General features: G+C 54.6%; 1 protein-coding gene across 1 annotated transcript in view; it reads right to left on the bottom strand.

The window, feature by feature from the left end:
* Positions 1–25,561, bottom strand: part of LOC110491863 (phosphatidylinositol 3,4,5-trisphosphate-dependent Rac exchanger 1 protein) — a 158,664-nt gene that overhangs the window by 76,954 nt on the left and 56,149 nt on the right. Inside the window, exons 7-11 of the mRNA XM_021565684.3 lie at positions 23,588–23,721; positions 23,144–23,259; positions 21,503–21,652; positions 18,759–18,906; positions 13,373–13,473 (exon numbers count right to left, since the gene is read on the bottom strand). Of these exons, the coding sequence (XP_021421359.2) occupies positions 13,373–13,473; positions 18,759–18,906; positions 21,503–21,652; positions 23,144–23,259; positions 23,588–23,721 (649 nt within the window). The remainder of the gene's footprint in view (positions 1–13,372; positions 13,474–18,758; positions 18,907–21,502; positions 21,653–23,143; positions 23,260–23,587; positions 23,722–25,561) is intronic.

Genomic DNA, 25,561 nt, shown 5'->3' on the forward strand with positions numbered 1-25,561 from the left:
GAGACGGGGGGAGAGAGAGAGCGAGCGAGACGGGGGGGAGAGAGAGCGAGCGAGACGGGGGGAGAGAGAGCGAGCGAGACGGGGGGAGAGAGAGAGCGAGCGAGACGGGGGGAGAGAGAGCGAGCGAGACGGGGGGAGAGAGAGAGCGAGCGAGACGGGGGGGAGAGAGAGGGGGAGAGAGAGAGCGAGCAAGACGGGGGGGAAGAGAGAGAGCGAGCCAGACGGGGGGGAAGAGAGAGAGCGAGCGAGACGGGGGGGAGAGAGAGAGCGAGCGAGACGGGGGGGAGAGAGAGAGCGAGCGAGACGGGGGGGAGAGAGAGAGCGAGCGAGACGGGGGGGAGAGAGAGCGAGCGAGACGGGGGGGAGAGAGAGAGAGCGAGCGAGACGGGGGGGAGAGAGAGAGAGCGAGCGAGACGGGGGGGAGAGAGAGAGCGAGCGAGACGGGGGGGAGAGAGAGAGCGAGCGAGACGGGGGGGAGAGAGAGAGCGAGCGAGACGGGGGGGAGAGAGAGAGCGAGCGAGACGGGGGGGAGAGAGAGAGCGAGCGAGACGGGGGGGAGAGAGAGAGCGAGCGAGACGGGGGGGAGAGAGAGAGCGAGCGAGACGGGGGGGGAGAGAGAGAGCGAGCGAGACGGGGGGGAGAGAGAGAGCGAGCGAGACGGGGGGGAGAGAGAGAGCGAGCGAGACGGGGGGGAGAGAGAGAGCGAGCGAGACGGGGGGGAGAGAGAGAGCGAGCGAGACGGGGGGAGAGAGAGAGCGAGCGAGACGGGGGGGAGAGAGAGAGCGAGCGAGCGAGACGGGGGGGAGAGAGAGCGAGCGAGCGAGACGGGGGGAGAGAGAGAGCGAGCGAGACGGGGGGAGAGAGAGAGCGAGCGAGACGGGGGAGAGAGAGAGCGAGCGAGACGGGGGAGAGAGAGAGCGCGAGCGAGACGGGGGGGAGAGAGAGCGCGAGCGAGACGGGGGGAGAGAGAGCGCGAGCGAGACGGGGGGGAGAGAGAGCGCGAGCGAGACGGGGGGGAGAGAGAGCGCGAGCGAGACGGGGGGGAGAGAGAGCGCGAGCGAGACGGGGGGGAGAGAGAGCGCGAGCGAGACGGGGGGGAGAGAGAGCGCGAGCGAGACGGGGGGGAGAGAGAGCGCGAGCGAGACGGGGGGGAGAGAGAGCGCGAGCGAGACGGGGGGGAGAGAGAGCGCGAGCGAGACGGGGGGGAGAGAGAGCGCGAGCGAGACGGGGGGAGAGAGCGCGAGCGAGACGGGGGGAGAGAGCGCGAGCGAGACGGGGGGAGAGAGCGCGAGCGAGACGGGGGGGGGAGAGCGCGAGCGAGACGGGGGGGGAGAGAGAGCGCGAGCGAGACGGGGGGGGAGAGAGAGCGCGAGCGAGACGGGGGGGGAGAGAGCGCGCGAGCGAGACGGGGGGGAGAGAGAGCGCGAGCGAGACGGGGGGGAGAGAGAGCGCGAGCGAGACGGGGGGGAGAGAGAGCGCGAGCGAGACGGGGGGGGAGAGCGCGAGCGAGACGGGGGGAGAGAGAGCGCGAGCGAGACGGGGGGGAGAGAGAGCGCGAGCGAGACGGGGGGGAGAGAGAGCGCGAGCGAGACGGGGGGGAGAGAGAGCGCGAGCGAGACGGGGGGGAGAGAGAGCGCGAGCGAGACGGGGGGGAGAGAGAGCGCGAGCGAGACGGGGGGGAGAGAGAGCGCGAGCGAGACGGGGGGGAGAGAGAGCGCGAGCGAGACGGGGGGGAGAGAGAGCGCGAGCGAGACGGGGGGGAGAGAGAGCGCGAGCGAGACGGGGGGGAGAGAGAGCGCGAGCGAGACGGGGGGGAGAGAGAGCGCGAGCGAGACGGGGGGGAGAGAGAGCGCGAGCGAGACGGGGGGAGAGAGAGAGCGAGCGAGACGGGGGGGAGAGAGAGAGCGAGCGAGACGGGGGGGAGAGAGAGAGCGAGCGAGACGGGGGGGAGAGAGAGCGAGCGAGACGGGGGGGAGAGAGAGCGAGCGAGACGGGGGGGAGAGAGAGCGAGCGAGACGGGGGGGAGAGAGAGCGAGCGAGACGGGGGGTAGAGAGAGCGAGCGAGACGGGGGGGAGAGAGAGCGAGCGAGACGGGGGGGAGAGAGAGCGAGCGAGACGGGGGGGAGAGAGAGCGAGCGAGACGGGGGGGAGAGAGAGCGAGCGAGACGGGGGGGAGAGAGAGAGCGAGCGAGACGGGGGGAGAGAGAGAGCGAGCGAGACGGGGGGGAGAGAGAGAGAGCGAGCGAGACGGGGGGGAAGAGAGAGAGCGAGCGAGACGGGGGAGAGAGAGCGCGAGCGAGACGAGGGGGAGAGAGAGCGCGAGCGAGACGGGGGAGAGAGAGAGCGAGACGGGGGAGAGAGAGAGCGAGCGAGACGGGGGAGAGAGAGAGCGAGCGAGACGGGGAGAGAGAGAGCGCGAGCGAGACGGGGGGAGAGAGAGCGCGAACGAGACGGGGGGGAGAGAGAGCGCGAGCGAGACGAGGGGGAGAGAGAGCGCGAGCGAGACGGGGGGGAGAGAGAGCGCGAGCGAGACGGGGGGGAGAGAGAGCGCGAGCGAGACGGGGGGGAGAGAGAGCGCGAGCGAGACGGGGGGGAGAGAGAGCGCGAGCGAGACGGGGGGGGGGAGAGAGAGCGCGAGCGAGACGGGGGGGGGAGAGAGAGCGCGAGCGAGACGGGGGGGAGAAAGAGCGCGAGCGAGACGGTGGGGAGAAAGAGCGCGAGCGAGACGGTGGGGAGAGAGAGCGCGAGCGAGACGGGGGGGAGAGAGCGCGAGCTAGACGGGGGGGGGGAGAGAGCGCGAGCGAGACGGGGGGGGGGGGGAGAGCGCGAGCGAGACGGGGGGGGGGAGAGAGCGCGAGCGAGACGGGGGGGAGAGAGCGCGAGCGAGACGGGGGGGAGAGAGCGCGAGCGAGACGGGGGGGGGGGAGAGAGCGCGAGCGAGACGGGGGTGGGGGGAGAGAGCGCGAGCGAGACGGGGGTGGGAGAGAGAGCGCGAGCGAGACGGGGGTGGGAGAGAGAGCGCGAGCGAGACGGGGGGGGGGAGAGACAGCGCGAGCGAGACGGGGGGGGGGAGAGAGAGCGCGAGCGAGACGGGGGGGGAGAGAGAGCGCGAGCGAGACGGGGGGAGAGAGAGCGCGAGCGAGACGGGGGGGAGAGAGAGCGCGAGCGAGACGGGGGGAGAGAGAGCGCGAGCGAGACGGGGGGAGAGAGAGCGCGAGCGAGACGGGGGGGAGAGAGAGCGCGAGCGAGACGGGGGGGAGAGAGCGCGAGCGAGACGGGGGGAGAGAGCGCGAGCGAGACGGGGGGAGAGAGCGCGAGCGAGACGGGGGGAGAGAGCGCGAGCGAGACGGGGGGGGAGAGCGCGAGCGAGACGGGGGGGGAGAGAGAGCGAGCGAGACGGGGGGGGAGAGAGAGCGCGAGCGAGACGGGGGGGGAGAGAGAGCGCGAGCGAGACGGGGGGGGAGAGAGAGCGCGAGCGAGACGGGGGGGGAGAGAGAGCGCGAGCGAGACGGGGGGGGAGAGAGCGCGCGAGCGAGACGGGGGGGAGAGAGAGCGCGAGCGAGACGGGGGGGAGAGAGAGCGCGAGCGAGACGGGGGGGAGAGAGAGCGCGAGCGAGACGGGGGGGAGAGAGAGCGCGAGCGAGACGGGGGGGAGAGAGAGCGCGAGCGAGACGGGGGGGAGAGAGAGCGCGAGCGAGACGGGGGGGAGAGAGAGCGCGAGCGAGACGGGGGGGAGAGAGAGCGCGAGCGAGACGGGGGGGAGAGAGAGCGCGAGCGAGACGGGGGGGAGAGAGAGCGCGAGCGAGACGGGGGGGAGAGAGAGCGCGAGCGAGACGGGGGGGAGAGAGAGCGCGAGCGAGACGGGGGGGAGAGAGAGCGCGAGCGAGACGGGGGGGAGAGAGAGCGCGAGCGAGACGGGGGGAGAGAGAGCGCGAGCGAGACGGGGGGGAGAGAGAGCGCGAGCGAGACGGGGGGAGAGAGAGAGCGAGCGAGACGGGGGGAGAGAGAGAGCGAGCGAGACGGGGGGGAGAGAGAGAGCGAGCGAGACGGGGGGGAGAGAGAGAGCGAGCGAGACGGGGGGGAGAGAGAGCGAGCGAGACGGGGGGGAGAGAGAGCGAGCGAGACGGGGGGGAGAGCGAGCGAGACGGGGGGTAGAGAGAGCGAGCGAGACGGGGGGGAGAGAGAGCGAGCGAGACGGGGGGGAGAGAGAGCGAGCGAGACGGGGGGGAGAGAGAGCGAGCGAGACGGGGGGGAGAGAGAGCGAGCGAGACGGGGGGGAGAGAGAGCGAGCGAGACGGGGGGGAGAGAGAGCGAGCGAGACGGGGGGGAGAGAGAGCGAGCGAGACGGGGGGGAGAGAGAGAGCGAGCGAGACGGGGGGAGAGAGAGAGCGAGCGAGACGGGGGGGAGAGAGAGAGAGCGAGCGAGACGGGGGGGGAGAGAGAGAGCGAGCGAGACGGGGGAGAGAGAGCGCGAGCGAGACGAGGGGGAGAGAGAGCGCGAGCGAGACGGGGGAGAGAGAGAGCGAGCGAGACGGGGGAGAGAGAGAGCGAGCGAGACGGGGGAGAGAGAGAGCGCGAGCGAGACGGGGGGGAGAGAGAGCGCGAACGAGACGGGGGGGAGAGAGAGCGCGAGCGAGACGGGGGGGAGAGAGAGCGCGAGCGAGACGGGGGGAGAGAGCGCGAGCGAGACGGGGGGAGAGAGCGCGAGCGAGACGGGGGGGGAGAGAGAGCGCGAGCGAGACGGGGGGGGAGAGAGAGCGCGAGCGAGACGGGGGGGGAGAGAGAGCGCGAGCGAGACGGGGGGGGAGAGAGAGCGCGAGCGAGACGGGGGGGGAGAGAGCGCGCGAGCGAGACGGGGGGGGAGAGAGAGCGCGAGCGAGACGGGGGGGAGAGAGAGCGCGAGCGAGACGGGGGGGAGAGAGAGCGCGAGCGAGACGGGGGGGAGAGAGAGCGCGAGCGAGACGGGGGGGAGAGAGAGCGCGAGCGAGACGGGGGGGAGAGAGAGCGCGAGCGAGACGGGGGGGAGAGAGAGCGCGAGCGAGACGGGGGGAGAGAGCGCGAGCGAGACGGGGGGGGAGAGAGAGCGCGAGCGAGACGGGGGGGGAGAGAGAGCGCGAGCGAGACGGGGGGGGAGAGAGCGCGCGAGCGAGACGGGGGGGAGAGAGAGCGCGAGCGAGACGGGGGGAGAGAGAGCGCGAGCGAGACGGGGGGAGAGAGAGCGCGAGCGAGACGGGGGGAGAGAGAGCGCGAGCGAGACGGGGGGGAGAGAGAGCGCGAGCGAGACGGGGGGGAGAGAGAGCGCGAGCGAGACGGGGGGGAGAGAGAGCGCGAGCGAGACGGGGGGGAGAGAGAGCGCGAGCGAGACGGGGGGAGAGAGAGCGCGAGCGAGACGGGGGGGAGAGAGAGCGCGAGCGAGACGGGGGGGAGAGAGAGCGCGAGCGAGACGGGGGGGAGAGAGAGCGCGAGCGAGACGGGGGGGAGAGAGAGCGCGAGCGAGACGGGGGGAGAGAGAGAGCGAGCGAGACGGGGGGGAGAGAGAGAGCGAGCGAGACGGGGGGGAGAGAGAGCGAGCGAGACGGGGGGGAGAGAGAGCGAGCGAGACGGGGGGGAGAGAGAGCGAGCGAGACGGGGGGGAGAGAGAGCGAGCGAGACGGGGGGGAGAGAGAGCGAGCGAGACGGGGGGTAGAGAGAGCGAGCGAGACGGGGGGGAGAGAGAGCGAGCGAGACGGGGGGAGAGAGAGCGAGCGAGACGGGGGGGAGAGAGAGCGAGCGAGACGGGGGGGAGAGAGAGCGAGCGAGACGGGGGGGAGAGAGAGCGAGCGAGACGGGGGGGAGAGAGAGCGAGCGAGACGGGGGGGAGAGAGAGCGAGCGAGACGGGGGGGAGAGAGAGCGAGCGAGACGGGGGGGAGAGAGAGAGCGAGCGAGACGGGGGGAGAGAGAGAGCGAGCGAGACGGGGGGGAGAGAGAGAGAGCGAGCGAGACGGGGGGGGAGAGAGAGAGCGAGCGAGACGGGGGAGAGAGAGCGCGAGCGAGACGAGGGGGAGAGAGAGCGCGAGCGAGACGAGGGGGAGAGAGAGCGCGAGCGAGACGGGGGAGAGAGAGAGCGAGCGAGACGGGGGAGAGAGAGAGCGAGCGAGACGGGGGAGAGAGAGCGCGAGCGAGACGGGGGGGAGAGAGCGCGAGCGAGACGGGGGGGAGAGAGAGCGCGAACGAGACGGGGGGGAGAGAGAGCGCGAGCGAGACGGGGGGGAGAGAGAGCGCGAGCGAGACGGGGGGGAGAGAGAGCGCGAGCGAGACGGGGGGGAGAGAGAGCGCGAGCGAGACGGGGGGGAGAGAGAGCGCGAGCGAGACGGGGGGGAGAGAGAGCGCGAGCGAGACGGGGGGGGGAGAGAGAGCGCGAGCGAGACGGGGGGGAGAAAGAGCGCGAGCGAGACGGTGGGGAGAAAGAGCGCGAGCGAGACGGTGGGGAGAGAGAGCGCGAGCGAGACGGGGGGGAGAGAGCGCGAGCGAGACGGGGGGGGGAGAGAGCGCGAGCGAGACGGGGGGGGGGAGAGCGCGAGCGAGACGGGGGGGAGAGAGCGCGAGCGAGACGGGGGGGGGGGGAGAGAGCGCGAGCGAGACGGGGGGGGGGAGAGAGCGCGAGCGAGACGGGGGGGGAGAGAGCGCGAGCGAGACGGGGGGGAGAGAGAGCGCGAGCGAGACGGGGGGAGAGAGAGCGCGAGCGAGACGGGGGGGAGAGAGAGCGCGAGCGAGACGGGGGGGAGAGAGAGCGCGAGCGAGACGGGGGGGAGAGAGAGCGCGAGCGAGACGGGGGGGAGAGAGAGCGCGAGCGAGACGGGGGGGGGGGGAGAGCGCGAGCGAGACGGGGGGGAGGGAGCGCGAGCGAGACGGGGGGGGAGAGAGCGCGAGCGAGACGGGGGGGGGAGAGAGCGCGAGCGAGACGGGGGGGGAGAGAGAGCGAGCGAGACGGGGGGGGGAGAGAGAGCGCGAGCGAGACGGGGGGGGAGAGAGAGCGCGAGCGAGACGGGGGGGGAGAGAGAGCGCGAGCGAGACGGGGGGGGAGAGAGAGCGCGAGCGAGACGGGGGGGGAGAGAGAGCGCGAGCGAGACGGGGGGGGAGAGAGAGCGCGAGCGAGACGGGGGGGGAGAGAGAGCGCGAGCGAGACGGGGGGGAGAGAGAGCGCGAGCGAGACGGGGGGGAGAGAGAGCGCGAGCGAGACGGGGGGGGGGAGAGAGAGCGCGAGCGAGACGGGGGGGGGGGAGAGAGAGCGCGAGCGAGACGGGGGGGGGGGAGAGAGAGCGCGAGCGAGACGGGGGGGGAGAGAGAGCGCGAGCGAGACGGGGGGGGAGAGAGAGCGCGAGCGAGACGGGGGGGGAGAGAGAGCGCGAGCGAGACGGGGGGGGAGAGAGAGCGCGAGCGAGACGGGGGGGGAGAGAGAGCGCGAGCGAGACGGGGAGGAGAGAGAGCGCGAGCGAGACGGGGAGGAGAGAGAGCGCGAGCGAGACGGGGAGGAGAGAGAGCGCGAGCGAGACGGGGAGGAGAGAGAGCGCGAGCGAGACGGGGGGGAGAGAGAGCGCGAGCGAGACGGGGGGGAGAGAGAGAGCGAGCGAGACGGGGGGGGAGAGAGAGCGAGACGGGGGGGGGAGAGAGAGAGCGAGCGAGACGGGGGGGGGGAGAGAGCGAGCGAGACGGGGGGGGAGAGAGAGCGAGACGGGGGGGGGGAGAGAGACAGCGAGCGAGACGGGGGGGGGAGAGAGAGAGAGCGAGCGAGCGAGACGGGGGGGGGAGAGAGAGAGCGCGAGCCAGGGACGGGGGAGAGCGAGCGAGACGGGGAGAGCGAGCGAGACGGGGGAGAGCGAGCGAGACGGGGGAGAGCGAGCGAGACGGGGGAGAGCGAGCGAGACGGGGGAGAGCGAGCTAGACGGGGGAGAGCGAGCTAGACGGGGGAGAGCGAGCTAGACGGGGGAGAGCGAGCTAGACGGGGGAGAGCGAGCTAGACGGGGGAGAGCGAGCTAGACGGGGGAGAGAGGCTGAGCGCGAGCCAGAGATGGGGGAGAGCGAGCGAGACGGGGGAGAGCGAGCGAGACGGGGAGAGCGAGCGAGACGGGGAGAGCGAGCGAGACGGGGAGAGCGAGCGAGACGGGGAGAGCGAGCGAGATGGGGGAGAGCGAGCGAGACGGGGGAGAGCGAGCGAGACGGGGGAGAGCGAGCGAGACGGGGGAGAGCGAGCGAGACGGGGGGAGAGCGAGCCAGACGGGGGGAGAGCGAGCCAGACGGGGGGAGAGCGAGCCAGACGGGGGGAGAGCGAGCCAGACGGGGGGAGAGCGAGCCAGACGGGGGGAGAGCGAGCCAGACGGGGGGAGAGCGAGCCAGACGGGGGGAGAGCGAGCCAGACGGGGGGAGAGCGAGCCAGACGGGGGGAGAGCGAGCCAGACGGGGGGAGAGCGAGCCAGACGGGGGGAGAGCGAGCCAGACGGGGGGAGAGCGAGCCAGACGGGGGGAGAGCGAGCCAGACGGGGGGAGAGCGAGCCAGACGGGGGGAGTGCGAGCCAGACGGGGGGAGTGCGAGCCAGACGGGGGGAGAGCGAGCCAGACGGGGGGAGAGCGAGCCAGACGGGGGGAGAGCGAGCCAGACGGGGGGAGAGCGAGCCAGACGGGGGGAGAGCGAGCCAGACGGGGGGAGAGCGAGCCAGACGGGGGGAGAGCGAGCCAGACGGGGGGAGAGCGAGCCAGACGGGGGGAGAGCGAGCCAGACGGGGGGAGAGCGAGCCAGACGGGGGTAGAGCGAGCCACACTCTGCTGTCACCCTGAATCTCATTCTCCGTCACCTGTGCTCCCCTTGAGATCAGTGCCTAATGAGTGGCAGCCCTATACCCCAGAGGCAAAGCCATCACTGTCCCATGTCCTCTCATAGCTTAGGTCTGTTATTGCGTTAGATGCAGGCAGGCCCCAAGTTATTCACTGTCAGCGCCAAATACATTGTGTGTGTGTGTGTGTGTGAGTGTTCTGTTATCAATGCATAATTTCTATCGGTAAACCTGTAACTAAGCTACTAAGTCTGCTGGTATAAACCTGGGGAAATGGTTTTGTAACTATTTATGAAAAATATTTATTATTTCTTTATTTTTCCTACCATCCTACCATTCCTCATTGGATAGACACTGGCTACTAGCTAGTATTCATTGTTAGCCACTGCTAGCGGTCTTGACCTTGAGCTCGGACACCATCCAGCTTTAGCTAGGTCAATACCTGCCAGTCTGCAAAGCGCTATATAAACCCAGCGCATATCGGACTGCTTTTCTCTACCACATCACCGGGTTCCTGCTGCAAGCTCTGGACCATTACACCGGATCATCGCAGCTAGCTAGCTGCAACCGAGTGGCTATTGTTGGCTGACACCTCTGTCCCGAAGCAAGCACCAGTTAGCCTTGAGCTAGCCTCGAGCTAGGCCCATCTCCCGGCTAGCCGACGAAGTATGCCAGCTAACTCTTGGCTACAATACAATAGTTGTGACTACCGAAAGGCTCCCTGACTCACCTATTGCTGCTCATTGGACCCTGGCTACACAGTTGATGCCTGCTGAACTGTTCACTAACACGGTACATAAATGTGTATCTGTCAGCCGCAGCCTTGAACTCAGGTCCTGTGTGTACCGGACTGACCCTCTCTGCCCATCCATCGCATTTACCCGTTATTGTCTTAGCTCTCCCGATCAACACCTGTGACTGCTTTGTGACCCTCTCTAATGTGAATATGCCTTGTCTACTGCTGTTTCGGAAAGTTCTTATTGTTTTACTTCACTGTAGAACCCTCAGTCCCACTCAACATGCCTTTTGTCCCACCCCCCACTCAAGCAGAGACCTCACCTGGCTTAACTGGTGCCTCCAGAGATGCAACCTCTCTCATCATCATTCAATGCCTAGGTTTAGATCCACTGTACTCACATCCTACCATACCCTTGTCTGTACATTATGCCCTGAATCTATTCTACCACGCCCAGAAATCTGCTCTTTTTATTCTCTGTTCCCAATGCACTAGACGACCAGTTCTCATAGCCTTTGCCGTACCCTTCCTACTCCTCCTCTGTTTCTCTGGTGATGTTAACCCAGGCCCTGTAGCCCCCAGTACTACACCTATTCCCCAGGCGCTATCATTTGTTGACTTCTGTAACCGTAAAAGCCTTGATTTCATGCATGTTAACATCAGAAGCCTCCTCCCTAAGTTTGTTTTATTCACTGCTTTAGCATACTCCGCCAACCCTGATGTCCTAGCCATGTCTGAATCATGGCTTAGGAAGGCCACCAAAAATTCAGAAATTTTCATCCCCATCTACAACATTTTCCGTTAAGATAGAACTGCCAAAGGGGGAGGAGTTGCAATCTACAGCAGAGAGAGCCTGCAGAGTCCCGTCTTACTATCCAGGTCTGTGCCCAAACAGTTCAAGCTTCTACTTTTAAAATCCAATAAGTCTCTCACTGTTGCCGCTTGTTATAGACCCCCTCAGCCCTGGACACCATATGTGAATTGATTGCCCCCCCATCTATCTTCAGAGTTCGTACTGTTAGGTGACCTAAACTGGGACATGTTTAGCACCCCGGCAGTCCTACAATCTAAGCTTGATGCCCTCAATCTCACACAAATTATCAAGGAACCTACCAGATACAACCCTAAAGCCGTAAACATGGGCACCCTCATAGATATCATCCTGACCAACTTTTCCTCTAAATACACCTCTGCTGTCTTCAACCAGGATCTCAGCAATCACTGCCTCATTGCCTGCGTCCGTATTGGGTCCGCGGTCAAACGACCAGCCCTCATTACTGTCAAATGCTGCCTAAAACACTTCAGCGAGCAGGCCTTTCTAATCGACCTGGTCTGGGGCGACGACGCCTGGTCCTTCATTAAAAGTAATTTCCTCACCATCTTAAATAAGCATACCCCTTTCAAAAAATGTAGAACTAAGAACAGATATAGCCCTTGGTTCCCTCCAGACCTGACTGCCCTTGACCAGCACAAAAACATCCCGTGGCGTTCTGCATTAGCATCGAATAGCCCCCGCGATATGTAACTTTTCAGGGAAGTCAGGAACCAATACACACAGTCAGTTAGCCTTTGCTTTCCTAGCTTTTTCAAACAGAAATTTGCATCCTGTAGCACTAATTCCAAAAAGTTTCAGGACACTAAAGTCCATGGAGAATAAGAGCACCTCCTCCCAGCAGCCCACTACACTGAGGCTAGGAAACACTGTCACCACCAATAAATCTATGATAATTGAGAAATTCAATAAGCATTTTTCTACAGCTGGCCATGCTTTCCACCTGGCTACCCCTACCCCAGCCAACAGCTCTGCACCCCCAGCAGCAACTTGCCCAAGCCCCCCCCCTTATCTTTTACCCAAATTGAGATAGCTGATGTTCTGAAAGTGCTGCAAAATTTGGACCCCTACAAATCAGCTGGGCTAGACAATATGGACTCTCTTTCTAAAATTATCTGCCGAAATTGTTGCAACCCCTTGTTGCAAAGCCTGTTCAACCTCTCCTTCATGTCGTTTGAGTTACCTAAAGATTGGAAAGCTGACGCGGTCATCACCCTCTTCAAAGGGGGAGACACTCTAGACCCAAACTGTTACAGACCTATATCCATCCTGCCCTGCCTTTCTAAAGTACTCGAAAGCCAAGTTAACAGACAGATGACTGACCATTTCGAATCTCACCGTACCTTCTCCACTATGCAATCTGGTTTCCGAGCTGGTCATGGGAGCACCTCAGCCATGCTCAAAGTCCGATAAACGATATCATAACCGCCATCGATAAAAGACAGTACTGTGCAGCCGTCTTCATTGACCTGACAAAGGCTTTCGACTTTGTCAAGCACTGCATTCTTATCGGCAGACTCAATAGCCTTGGTTTCTCAAATGACTACCTCGCCTGGTTCACCAACTACTTCTCCAACAGAGTTCAGTGTGTCAAATCAGAGGGCCTGTTGTCCGGACCTCTGGCAGACTATGGGGGTGCCACAGGGTTCAATTCTCAGGCCGACTCTTTTCTCTGTATACATCAAATATGTTGCTCTTGCTGCTGGTGATTCTCTGATCCACCTCTATGCAGACGACACCCTTCAGTATACATCTGGCCCTTCTTTGGACACTGTTAACTAACCTCCAGACGAGCGTCAATGCCATACAACACTCCTTCCGTGGCCTCCAACTGCTCTTAAATGGAAGTAAAACTAAATGCATGCTCTTCAACTGATCGCTGTCCACACCTGCCCATCTGACTAGCATCACTACTCTGGACGGTTCTGGACGGCATCCAATGTGCTATCACAGTGCCATCTGTTTTATCACCAAAGCCCCATACACTACCCACCACTGCGACCTGTACGCTCTCGTTGGCTGGCCCTCACTTAATACTCGTTGCCAAACCCACTGGCTCCAGGTCATCTATAAGTCTTTGCCAGGTAAAGCTCTGCCTTATCTCAGCTCACTGGTCACCATAGCAGCACCCACCCGTAGCACGCGCTCCAGCAGGTATATCTCACTGATCCATCCCCAAAGCCAATTCCTCTTTCGGCAACATCTCCTTCCAGTTCTCTGCTGCCAATGACTGGAATGAACTGCAAAAATCACTGAAGCTGGAGACTTATATCTCCCTCACTAACTTTAAACATCAGCTGTCAGAGCAGCTTACAGATCACTGCACCTGTACACAGCCCATCTGTAAACTACCTCATCCCCATGTTATTTATTTTTTTGCTCTTTTGCACCCCAGTATCTCTACTTGCACATCATCATCTGCACATTAACCCACCAGTGTTAGAGGCAAAATAATTACAATTTAGCATTATGGCTTATTTATTGCCTTACCTCCCTAATCTTACTACATCTGCACACACTGTACATAGATATTTCTATTGTGTTACTGACTGTACATTTGTTTATGTGTTACTCTGTTGATGTTTTTGTCCCACTGCTTTGCTTTATCTTGGCCAGGTCGCAGTTGTAAATGAGAACTTGTCTCAACTGGCGTACCTGGTTCAATAAACATAAATGAAATATGGAGACAACAAGACAGGAGGGGAGTAAATAATTAATGAATAATATCAAATGAGACTGACAGAAGTGTGAGACTGAAAATACAATACAAACAAATACACCCATGAAGTGCAAATAATGAGGCAAATGGAAAGAGAGAAGAGAATAAAGGAGAGTGGGAGGATTAGAGAGAAACATATATAGAACAACAGAAGAGAGCAAGAGAGAGACAGAGAACTAGGAAGACAACGAGAACCAGAGAGAAAAAGTGAGGTAGGGGGGGGGGTAAGCCAGAAAGAATGACAGAATGGTATGAAGGACAGAGTCTGTCCTCTCACCATGGTGGATGATTCCGTTCTCCAGCAGAGCTTGACCCAAGTTGACCCCCTCGTCTGGCGTGCTGATCTCTCCACTCTCCATCAGCCACGACACAAACTCACTGTGGTTACAAGGACACAACACTTTAGTATAATAAGGTGTAACAAAAATAAACATGGTGTTAAGAGTTTAAAAAGACTGACCAAATGCCATTTAGAAGATGCTTTCATCCAAAGTGAGTGCATACATTTTCTGTATAATGTGGCCCCAGCAGGAATCGAACCATGAGCCACACAGATCCAATAGCATGGGATACAGTCAGACTGAACCCCAGGAAGACTAGCAGTCATCATGGCATCAAATGGGGAACCCAATAATGAAATTAATGAATTATTCATTATTGAGATGCCCATTTCCTGATGCCATGATGACTGCTGGTCTTCCTGGTCTCCCTGGGGTCCAGCCTGACTTGTTTTTTCTCTGCCCGGACTACCCCTTAAGTACCTTCTCATGTGCATTTCAGTCTTTTCAAGTACCCCTAGGGGTCCTAGTACCCCTTGTTGGGAACCAATGGTATAGAATACAGATATAGCTTTAGGCAAGGATAGTTCAAAATGAGAAGGGCAACTACAGTTCTGGGAGAGGCAAAGGTTGTGCAGGCTTTTTGTTTCAGCCTGGCATTGACACTACTGATTCTGGATATTAGTGCTATTCACCTTAGACCGTATGCAGTCACCTGAATTATATAATGGCACACACACACACACACACACCTTTTAAAAACCATTGTAAACAGATAGGCGCTCCCAAAAGGTACGGAGGTGCCTTCTCTCTTCTCTTTCATTCATCTCTCCCGCTTCCCTTCTTTATCCCCTATTCCACATCTCCTAACCCTTTCTATCCCTCTGCCCCTTCTCCCTTGCTCCCACTGTCCTCCCTCCCACCAGCCTTAAACACCCTCTTTCTCGCTCTCACTCCCTCCAAAATGTGCCAATTTGTATTCATGGCTTTTGTAGCACCATTCATATACAAGGCTCCACATATTTAAATATAGCATTTTCTCTCCTCAGACTGTATTATCCCTCTTGAGACACTGAGCAAACCAGATGTTTGGAGCAGATAAAATAACATTTCCCTCTGCTCAATGTTCCACGCCACTGAGCAAACTCAATATCCCATTGAACAACGAACAGTGAATGTGAGCGACTGTCTGAATGTGTATGTGTGAGTGAGCATTGCTGAGAACGCAGGCTAAATGTGCGATTCCTGTGTGTGTGTTCATGCAAAATGTGAGAGAGTGCTTGTATGTATGTATGAATGAACGCTCATGAGTAGTCCTGCCAAAGCAGGCTAAATGTGTAATTTGTGTGTGTGTGTGTGTGTGTGGGGGGGGGGGGGTGTACAATAAAGTTAAGGGATTATCTCAGTGTGTGTGTACTGTATGTGTGTGTGCATGCATATGAACACGTGTCTGTATTGGACATTCTGCACAGCATGCTACAATGCCATCTAAGTTAGCTATTGGATATACTACATCAGAGTCAACATGAGGTTTGCTTCATCTTGAACAAGGAACTTGATATTGCAAATGTTGTTTCTATTGTGCAAGATACTAATCTGTCAAATGAATTAATCTTGTGAAAACCACATCAGTTTGCACATCCAGCATACACAAGATCTGGGTCGTATTCCATTACTGCACAACATAGCAAAACATAGAAACATGTTTTGTAACATAAAACTAAAACAAGTGTTTCTTATAGGACAATAAGATAAGAATTAAGGTAACCCTTCCATGTTTGGGCCTGTTTTCTTCCATTTCGTGCCAATGAATACTGTCCTGGTGCATTGCCAAACCCAAGATGCAATACAGGCACCAATGTGAGCAAAGAAACCTGCATTAGGAAATTGGCTGAGAAAGAGGAAGGCTAAAAGAAGAACCAAATATGACCAACTGCCTAAATACGACGTTGAAAAATGGTGGAATTAGGGAGCTACGAAGATAAATGGCACCGTGAAATTGTCATTCTGTACCGGATTCATTTAATCCAATAAGATTTAGTGACATCTCCTGAAGTGAGCTATGTTCATTTATAATAACATCAGTAACACAGAGAGGATGCATTCAATAAAAACAGGAAGGGAAGGATGCAGGGAGGGAGGGCTGACAGGAGGGAAGAATGCTGCCCCTCGTGTTTATATGGATGTCATACAAGGAAAACTACCAGAGGGGATGGACGGCTTGAGGTACGGAGGAGGAAGCAGTGAGCTGACAGGAGGGAAGAATGCTGCCCCTCGTGTTTATATGGATGTCATACAAGGAAAACTACCAGAGGGGATGGACGGCTTGAGGTACGGAGGAGGAAGCAGTGAGCTGACAGGAGGGAAGAATGCTGCCCCTTGTGTTTATATGGATGTCATACAAGGAAAACTACCAGAGGGGATGGACGGCTTGAGGTACGGAGGAGGAAGCAGTGAGCTGACAGGAGGGAAGAATGCTGCCCCTCGTGTTTATATGGATGTCATACAAGGAAAACTACCAGAGGGGATGGACGGCTTGAGGTACGGAGGAGGAAGCAGTGAGCTGACAGGAGGGAAGAATGCTGCCCCTTGTGTTTATATGGATGTCATACAAGGAAAACTACCAGAGGGGATGGACGGCTTGAGGTACGGAGGAGGAAGCAGTGAGCTGACAGGAGGGAAGAATGCTGCCCCTTGTGTTTATATGGATGTCATACAAGGAAAACTACCAGAGGGGATGGACGGCTTGAGGTACGGAGGAGGAAGCAGTGAGCTGACAGGAGGGAAGAATGCTGCCCCTCGTGTTTATATGGATGTCATACAAGGAAAACTACCAGAGGGGATGGACGGCTTGAGGTACGGAGGAGGAAGCAGTGAGCTGACAGGAGGGAAGAATGCTGCCCCTCGTGTTTATATGGATGTCATACAAGGAAAACTACCAGAGGGGATGGACGGCTTGAGGTACGGAGGAGGAAGCAGTGAGCTTGTTTGGGTACGGGACAGTCAGGACAGTGTGAAATGCTATTTTTTTTGGCATTATGAGTTCTCTTATCAGTAGTACTTGGGAGGGCACTGATATGCATTGTAGGATTCTGTATCAAATTCATTTGGGGTCCAAATTCAACCTTATAAGACAGAATGACAACTGCCCCACACATAACGCCCATGGAATCGTACCTCCCTGACATGACATTTCACAGTTCTAAAGAAACTCATTAAATCCTTGTTAGGATGCTGACTGACTCCATAATGAATGCCTGGTGATCAACATCGTTTTCCTCCCTTTTTTTCCCCCCTTCCCCTGAAAGGAATCTCGCAAACACTTTGTTATGGAGCTGTGAGGCATGATGAAAAATGCATTACTTGCAGGCAAATCAGCCCTCATTGTTAATTCATGGCATTCAAAAGACTGGTGGGAAAGTAAAAAGGAGAGCGCAGCTCAGTCCAGTGGCTCGCTGTGTGCATGTGAGCATTGCTGAGAAAGCAGGCTAAATGTGTGATTCCTGTGTGTGTGTGTTCATGCAAAACGAGTGTGTGTTCATGAGCATTGCTGAGAAAGCAGTCTAAATGGGTCATTTCTGTGTGTGTGTTAATATCCAAATACAATGGCAAGAAAAAGTATGTGAATAAATTGGTCATCAAATTTGATCTGATCTTCCTCTAAGTCACAACAATACTCAAACAAAGTGTGCTTAAACTAATAACACACATTATTATATTTTTCTTGTCTATATTGAATACATAATTTAAACATTCACAGTGTAGGTTGGAAAAAGTATGTGAACCCCTAGGCTAATGACTTCTCCAAAAGCTAATCGGAGTCAGGAGTCAGCTAACCGGGCGTCCAATCAATGAGACTGGAGACGTGGGTTAGAGCTGCCCTGCAATATAAAAAACACTCACAAAATGTGAGTTTGCTATTCAAATGACTGAAGTGAACCATGCCTTGAACAAAAGAGATCTTAGAAGATCTAAGATTAAGAATTGTTGACTTGCATAAAGCTGGAAAGGGTTACAAACGTATCTCTAAAAGCCTTGACGTTCATCAGTCCACGGTAAGACAAATTGCATATAAATGGAGAAAGTTCAGCACTGTTGCTACTCTCCCAAGGAATGACTGCAAGAGCACAGCACAGACTGCTCAATGAGGTTAAGAAGAATCCTAGAGTGTCAGCTAAAGACTTACAGAAATCTCTGGAACATGGATACATCTCTGTTGATGAGTCTACGATTCGTGAAACACTAAACAAGAATGGTGTTCATGGGAGGACACCACAGAAGAAGACCTAGACAGAAGAAGCCACTGCTGTCACAGCTTGCGATCATCAATGGAAAAATGTCTAGGTCTCGAACAATGTACTGTATCGACACTCGCCTGCCAATGTACTGTATCGACACTCGCCTGCCAATGTACTGTATCGACACGCCTGCCAATTCCCAAGTTAACCAAGACATTTTGCAGGAGAATGTAAGGCTACCTGTCCGCCAATTGAAGCTCAAAAGAAGTTGGGTGATGCAACAGGACAACGACCCAAAACACAGAAGTAAATCAACAACAGAATGGCTTCAACAGAAGAAAATACGCCTTCTGGAGTGGCCCAGTCAGAGTCCTGACCTCAACCCAATTTAAAATGCTGTGGCATGACCTTGAGAGCAGTTCACACCAGACATCCCAAGAATATTGCTGAACCGAAACAGTTTTGTAAAGAGGAATGGACCAAAATTCCTCCTGACCATTGTACAGGTCTGATCCACAACTACAGAAAATGTTTGGTTGAGGTTCTTGCTGCCAAGGAGGGTCAACCAGTTATTAAATCCAAGGTTTCACATACTTTTCCCATTACCTGCACAATGAATGTTTACACGGTGTGTTCAATAAAGACATGAAAACATATTCTTGTTTGTGTGCTATTAGTTTAAGCAGACTGTGTTTGTCTATTGTTGTGACTAAGATGAAAACCATATCAAACTTTATGACCAATTTATGCAGAAATCCAGGTAATTCCAGAGGGTTCACATACTTTTTCTTGCCACTGTATATGTGTGTTCATGCAATGTTTGCGTGTTCCCTGCTGTGGAAACAGACTAAAAGTGTGATCCCCACATGTGTGTTCGTGTGTGTGTGGGTTTGTGCGTATAACTGTGAAAGCAGGGTAAATGTATGATTCCTGTAGCATGTGTGTTCATGCTAATTCACAGACACACCTTGAGCAGAGGGTGTTCCAAATTATGCTCTGGCAGTTAAAGGGAAGGTCTCTTCTCTAATAAAGCTCTTTCTGGGAACCGTCGCCTCCAATGACAAAGTGCTTGGCTCACAACACAGGGAGGAAAACCATTCCCAGACACCTCCCTCATCAGTTAATTATTCGGTGGGAAAGAACTCACTTTCCCATGAAGCACTTGGGCACGGTAGTCAGCTTTCGGCGCCGGTCCTTGATCAGGTGGCGGCTCTTGGTCATCATCATATGGTAAAGCTTCTCGCCTTTCTTGGCGATCATAACGTAGGCATCCCGCTCCATCCCAAGCTTCAGACCTGTTACCAACAGAGAAAAACTCAAGGGGTCAGACACCAAAGCATTTTGCATATGAAGTTCATGAGCTTGGTTATTATCGAAAGCCTAAGGTGTTAGAAACTGCAATCAATATTTGTCTAACCCAACTGTGAAATTGGTTTTCAGACGCAGGAAAGGAAGGGGAGAAAATATAGGGGTAAAGATAAATCCCTGTGTGGTGAGAGAGTGAACGAGAGAAAGACTGCATCCCTCCTCTCACTGCATAACAAGCCATGCTGATTCCCATGACTTGCACAGGGGGGCTGCAGCAGTCACAGCAGCCAAAAAAACAAGGCCCAACACCTAACCCTGAGGGACACCACCATTTCCTCCAGTCAGCCCTCTGACGTCTACGCGTTTCAGCCCCCAAGGGGGAGAGTCTGTCACGGGCCTGTCAGAAGACGCAATGCCCCTGCCTGCAGGGCCTCGTTGGGGAGTCTGGCACGGTACATGGGGCGTATGCCACCTCCTTCGGATGGAAATCCAGATGTTAATCTGTCTAGGTCTCGAACAATGTACTGTATTGACACTCGCCTGCCAATGTACTGTATCGACACTCACCTGCCAATGTACTGTATCGACACTCGCCTGCCAATGTACTGTATCGACACTCGCCTGCTAATATACTGTGTCGACACTCGCCTGCTAATGTACTGTATCGACACTTGCCTGCCAATGTACCGTGGCATCACTGAGCGTTTATATATTTGGTGTAGCGCAGCAGTTATGTTTACCAAGCTGCAACACAACTGAGATGAGTAATAATGTTAAATTATGAAAAACATGTAGAGGCAATTCAAAACAACAGTTGATGTTGAGCCGTTGAAGGTCGACCATGCGCACAGAGCTACCAAACCATATACTGTAGGTAAAACTAGCTCTGTTCTAAACTCTACCGTGGGGCTCTCTGAGCTGCTAAACTACACGGTTGGGCTCTCTGAACCTTGGAGCTCCATCATCAGGCTCTCTGATTGGCTAAATTCCACTGTCCTGCTAAACCATGGGACTCTGACAATTCCAACTCAAATTGCGGGTGTGCCAGCGCTGGGTGCCGCTGATGGAGGTGGGGTTGGATTACACTTGACAGGAACTAGAGTAGACTCAAACAAAGAGTGCCATTGGACAGACTGGGGTCTGGTCCTGGAGCAAGGGGCCCCAACCCCGGGCTGCTGCCCCAGCTGTCAGTGCCTGACGAGAGACCCCCTCTTCCCACTCTCACAGGCACAGACTAACCGGCTTACATGCTAGCCCACTCATTTTCCCTCAATCACCACAAAATCTTTGACAAGACGATCTCAGACCCATCCAGCTGCCAGGGCCAAAACAAATTGATCTGTCTTGGGAGTATTTAAAGGGGCCACAACCAAAACCTCCAACTGAAGTCCTTTTGAAGAGGTGTGCTGCGGGAACTGGAATCCAACAATGGGTCAGGTATCAATAGTAAAACAGGGATGAAAGGGATGTGCCGTGGATCTAATGGCCATGGTCAAACCTTCCAGATGTGGGCTAGGCCGGGGGTGCAGGGAGGGGGGTTGGGGTTGGGGTTGGGGTCGGCTGCACTGTGACTGATCTGGTATCTATTAGCCTCAGGTCAACTTCCGCCTAGCATAACCGGATACCCAGAATGTCCCTTGGTACTCTGGAAAGCTCCACTTCTCGACTGTAGCCACAGGATCAGGTACTGATACTGTGACCGCTCACTCAAGGCCATGCGTTAGGCTCATTCACTACATTTCAAATATTCAATATTGTTGTACACAGCTAGAACCAGGTGTGTTTTTTTGTTCAAAACCCTTGGCTGTTTAAGTTGAGTCATTGCCATTTGCATGCAGTTTGGGGAAAGCTGTTGTGATTTCTGCCTCCAATGCTATCAGGTATCACCAGGCATGCCTACAGCCACAGAATCCTGAAAAAGCCTTTCAAGCTTTATTGGCACGCTTGGTGCGTTACGGTTTCCGGCAAAGCTGCTGCTACTGCTCTTTTTCGGGCTCTGGCGAATAGTCTGTTTTTTTTGCACATCTCAATTTTTTTTTATGAATGAACTGCTCCAGAAAGTGCTCTCTCTCGGGGGTGTTGATTAGAAAACATGGTCTCGTACTGCGTCGCATGAGGCGACTGGCTCTTTTCTTTGAATGTAAACTCCAGGATCTCACCTGCATTCATTTGGCAACGTAGGTCTAGGTCAACACGTCATGATCTTAAAGACTTTATTTATGAAACAAATGCTAGCTAGCTAGAGAGACTCTGGGTAGTAAGACATACTGCATCATAATCCACATACCATAAGCATACCACAACAGTCCTAGTGATGCACCAATTCATTTGCATGCCTGCGTGCGACAATTGGAGCTCTCACAACAGCCGGGAGGAATGATTTTGTTCCCTCTTGCAACGCTAACCATTTGTTTATCTGAACCATTATTGTGTAAGCAACACGTAGCGTAGCATTGCTGAGATACTGCATCAGTCGAGGAGGTCAGCCAGCACAACCAGAAAACATGAGAGCCTTCTTTCACACACTCCATGGAGGTGGGAGTGAAGGAGTGTGAGTGACATCCCTCTTTTCATTCTACTCACTCTCTCTCTGCTCTCGTTCCCTCAAGATGGCGTCGAGCCACTTCTGCTTGTCTTCTGCGTTCTTGGCCATGCAGACGAACCACTTGTTCTTGGCCGTGTTGTGGATCTTCCAGCCGTTGGTCACTGTGTAGTTGTTGCTGTGGTAGTCAGCTAAGAAAAGAGGTACATAACAAGTAAGGGACCATGGTACAGTACACACCCCATGACTCCTCTTCTTGAAATAACCTTTAATTTTTTAACCATAATTCTGTTGATTGACATTGATATCAATACTGTACTACCTTTTTAACTTGGTGATAAAAGATGCAGTGTTAATGAACTTGTGTTGACCTCAGTTGTAACAAACTTGGAGGGTAATACAGCCTGCCTAGCCACACCAGTCTCTCACTCTCTCACTCACCAGCTATTTGGCTCCAGTTCACTAATGCATAATGAATGGGTTGGGGTAATGGAGTTGGATTAGTGTAATGTTAAAGGGTCACATAAATTGATGTGAAACCCCATGGCCCGGAGGGAGGCATAGGGAGAAATAATAATGTTTGGGTGTGCATGGGGAATGGTATCAAACAATAGTAGATGTAAGAGGATGATGCTACTGCATTCATCCAATGAAAGCAGTGTGACTGTATATACACACACTCACCCGAAAAAAAAGGTCTCCTTGCGAACAAGGAACTGGCCTTCGCTTTGTTGTTTGTTTACATGTTGTCTAGCTGCAGTTGTCAGTGCATGTCAATGTTGTAATATTTAGTTGAAGAAAAAAATAGCCACTAGGTCTTGTCCTTATTACTGTAAAACTAATCAATGGAATGGTATAAAAGTGCAGTTGTCAACCTTAGACAAGCTAAGCTGGCAGTGTAGAGGGCACATGACCTTGGTCCCACTATCAGGTTATACGGTCTCTCTGAGAAACGTACAGAGAGAGAACATGTTTTCCTTTGTGATTTCCTCTGAAAGTACGAAGCGACAGGCAGCAAATAACCCGTGGGGCACAGAGAAGAGGCATGTGAACCCAAGAAGAAGTGCATTCATACCTCTAAGGCCTACAGCTACAACTATAAACCCACTCACAGAAAACAACCAGACCTGGGTTCAAAGAGTACTTAAAATCTTTCAGATGCTTTGAACATTTCCTTGAGCCTGTCTGGAGTGCAATAACGGAGGGATTAGCATTTTAGGGGCTACTTCATTGGTTATATTGCCCCAGGCAAGCTCGATTAAGCACAACTAAATTGTTTGAACGATTTTAACTACTATTTGAACACAAGACATGAAAAAAAAACAGGCTGGTGTGCAATAAACCACATGAGCAAAACAGTGTTGTAAGTTGGTAAGTGCCAGTTCTTGCAACAGCATGCATCCCAGTAGTTCAAAGGTGTGAAATGCAGGTCGGTGCATCCGCTCTGAACCAATGTGCAGACAGCAGATTCATATAGTCACCTGACCATTTGTAAGCAGTTCAAACAAGAAAAACCTACGCAAGATTTTATTGCCACACCCAAATTGTTAACACTCATTAGCTTTGTATAATCTACTCTACCAGCTAATCTAGAAAGAAAGAAAATGACTGAATGGATGAATGAAAAGAGGGATGGATGGATGCTCCTATATGAACTGATGACTGGTGGGGCTGGCACGAACCTGTTCCATCCTCAACGTTTTCCACTTCCATCACCTCTGTGTTGATTCTTCCTCTGAACACGTACAGGGGGCCATTGATGGACTTGGTCCTCTTTGTGGATTTCTTCCCAGTTACCCTACGAAATGTAACATAAAATTGTGAAAATGTGTTACTCCTGCTCAGAAAAAAGTGTGTTGGCAACTTTGAAAAATCAACAATTATACAGTGCTCAAGCACACACAGGCATAAGTACGCACACACACACACACGTTAGTTTGACTTGTTTTGTTTGCATATAAAATGAGCTTGGTACACACTACACAAACAGGATTTGGTGATTTACTCAGTTTTTCCACGTCTGGCTTCTTTCTATGGTGACTTCTCGTCAATGAATGAAAACACATTCCTGCCACTTTCCTGAGGTGCATGACTCCGTCACTCCTTCCCTTCCTACCCAATCTCACCTGGACTTCCTCTTGCAGTAGACCAGGAGGTTGTCAAACAGGAAGAAGACTCTCTCTTGGATGTTGCCGGCTGAGATCTTGAGCAGGTTGCCGTGGAGCAGCAGCTCGGTGCAGATGTCAGTCAGATTGGTGCCCTGACAGTCAAGAGAGGGTGGCAATTAGATCACTGGTGCCCGTCAATCTCTCAAATCAAATCGTATTTGTCACATGCTTCGTAAACAACAGGTGTAGACTAGAAGTGAAATGCTTAATTATGGGCCCTTCCCAACAATGCAGAGGAACATTTAAAAAATAATAAACACAAGGGATAAATACAATGTGAGTAACGTTAACTTGGCTATATACACGGGTTACCAGTACCAAGTCCATGTTCAGAGGTACGAGGTAAATATGTACATGTAGGTAGGGGTAAAGTGACTAGGCAACAAGTTGGATGATAAACAGGAGCACCAGTGTATGTGATCAATCAAAAGAGTTAGTGCAAAAAATGGTCAATACAAATAGGCTAGCTATTTAGTTAACTATTTAGCAGTCTTATGAACAGTCTTAAGCTGTTCAGGGTCCTGTCGGTTCCAGATTTGGTGCATCAAAACCTCTAGACATGCGGTAGCAGATGGAACAGTCGGACTTGGGTGGCTGGAGTTTTGGAACATCGTCTGACACCGCCTGGTATAGAGGTCCTGGATGGCAGGGAGCTCGGCCCAAGTGATGTACTGGGCCTTGTGGTAAGATGCCAAGCGGTTGCCGTCCCAAACGGTGATGCAGCCAGTCAAGATGCTCTCAACGATGCAGCCACAGGAGTCACTAGTGCACGATGGGACAAGAACATCCCTTCCGGCCAAACCCTCCCCTAACCCGGACGGCGCTGGGACAATTGTGTGCCTTCCCAGGGGTCTCCCGGTCGCGGCCGGCTGCGACAGAGCCTGGAATAGCCTCTTCTATACTTCACTGTGTACACATGCAGAGATACTCCTTTCACCTACTCTGCGTCTCACAAAGACACAGTGGTTGGAACCAAAAATCTTCATCATAGCGCTTGATAGTTTCTTCAAGTGCAGACTCTCAAACTATCAGAGTTCTTGATTGACTGACCCTCATGTCTTAAAGTAATGATGGATTGTCATTTCTCTTTGCTTATTTGAGCTGTTCTTGCCATAAAATGGACTTGGTCTTTTACCAAATAAGGCTATCTTCTGAATACCAACCCTACCTTGTCACAACCCAACTGATTGGCTCAAACGCATTAAGGAATAAATTCAACAAATTAACTTAACCTCTAGTAACTTCCCATCCCAGGTGCGGGAGCGTAATCATCGACTGACACTAATTAGCATAACGCAACAGACATAAATATTCCTAGAAAATATTCCTATTCATGAAAATCACAAGTGAAATATATTGAGACACAGCTTAGCCTTTTGTTAATCACCCTGTCATCTCAGATTTTCAAAATATGCTTTACAGCCAAAGCTAGACAAGCATGTGTAAGTTTATCGATAGCCTAGCAAAGCATTTTGTCCAGCTAGCAGCAGGTAACTTGGTCAGAATAGCAATCAAATTAAATTGTTTACCTTTGATGAGCTTCAGATGTTTTTACTCACGAGACTCCCAGTTAGATAGCCAATGTTCCTTTTTTCCAAAAATATTATTTTTGTAGGCGAAATAGCTCCGTTTGTTCTTCACGTTTGGCTGAGAAATCGCCCTGAAATTGCAGTCACGAAAACGCCTAAAAATATTCAAAATTAGCTCCATAATATCGACAGAAACATGGCAAATGTTGTTTATAATCAATCCCCAAGGTGTTTTTCAAATATCTATTCGATAAAATATCCACCAGGATAATTGTTTTTTCAATAGGACCGATTGGAATAATGGCTACCTCTGTATTTTATGCGAGAATCACTCTGGGAGCCATCAGGTGACCAGTTGCGCAATGTAGCCGCTTACGGGTATTCTTCAACATAAATGCGTAAA

This window comes from Oncorhynchus mykiss, chromosome 16, assembly GCF_057628025.1.
Source record: "Oncorhynchus mykiss isolate SJ-2025 chromosome 16, ASM5762802v1, whole genome shotgun sequence".
Taxonomy (NCBI): domain Eukaryota; kingdom Metazoa; phylum Chordata; class Actinopteri; order Salmoniformes; family Salmonidae; genus Oncorhynchus; species Oncorhynchus mykiss.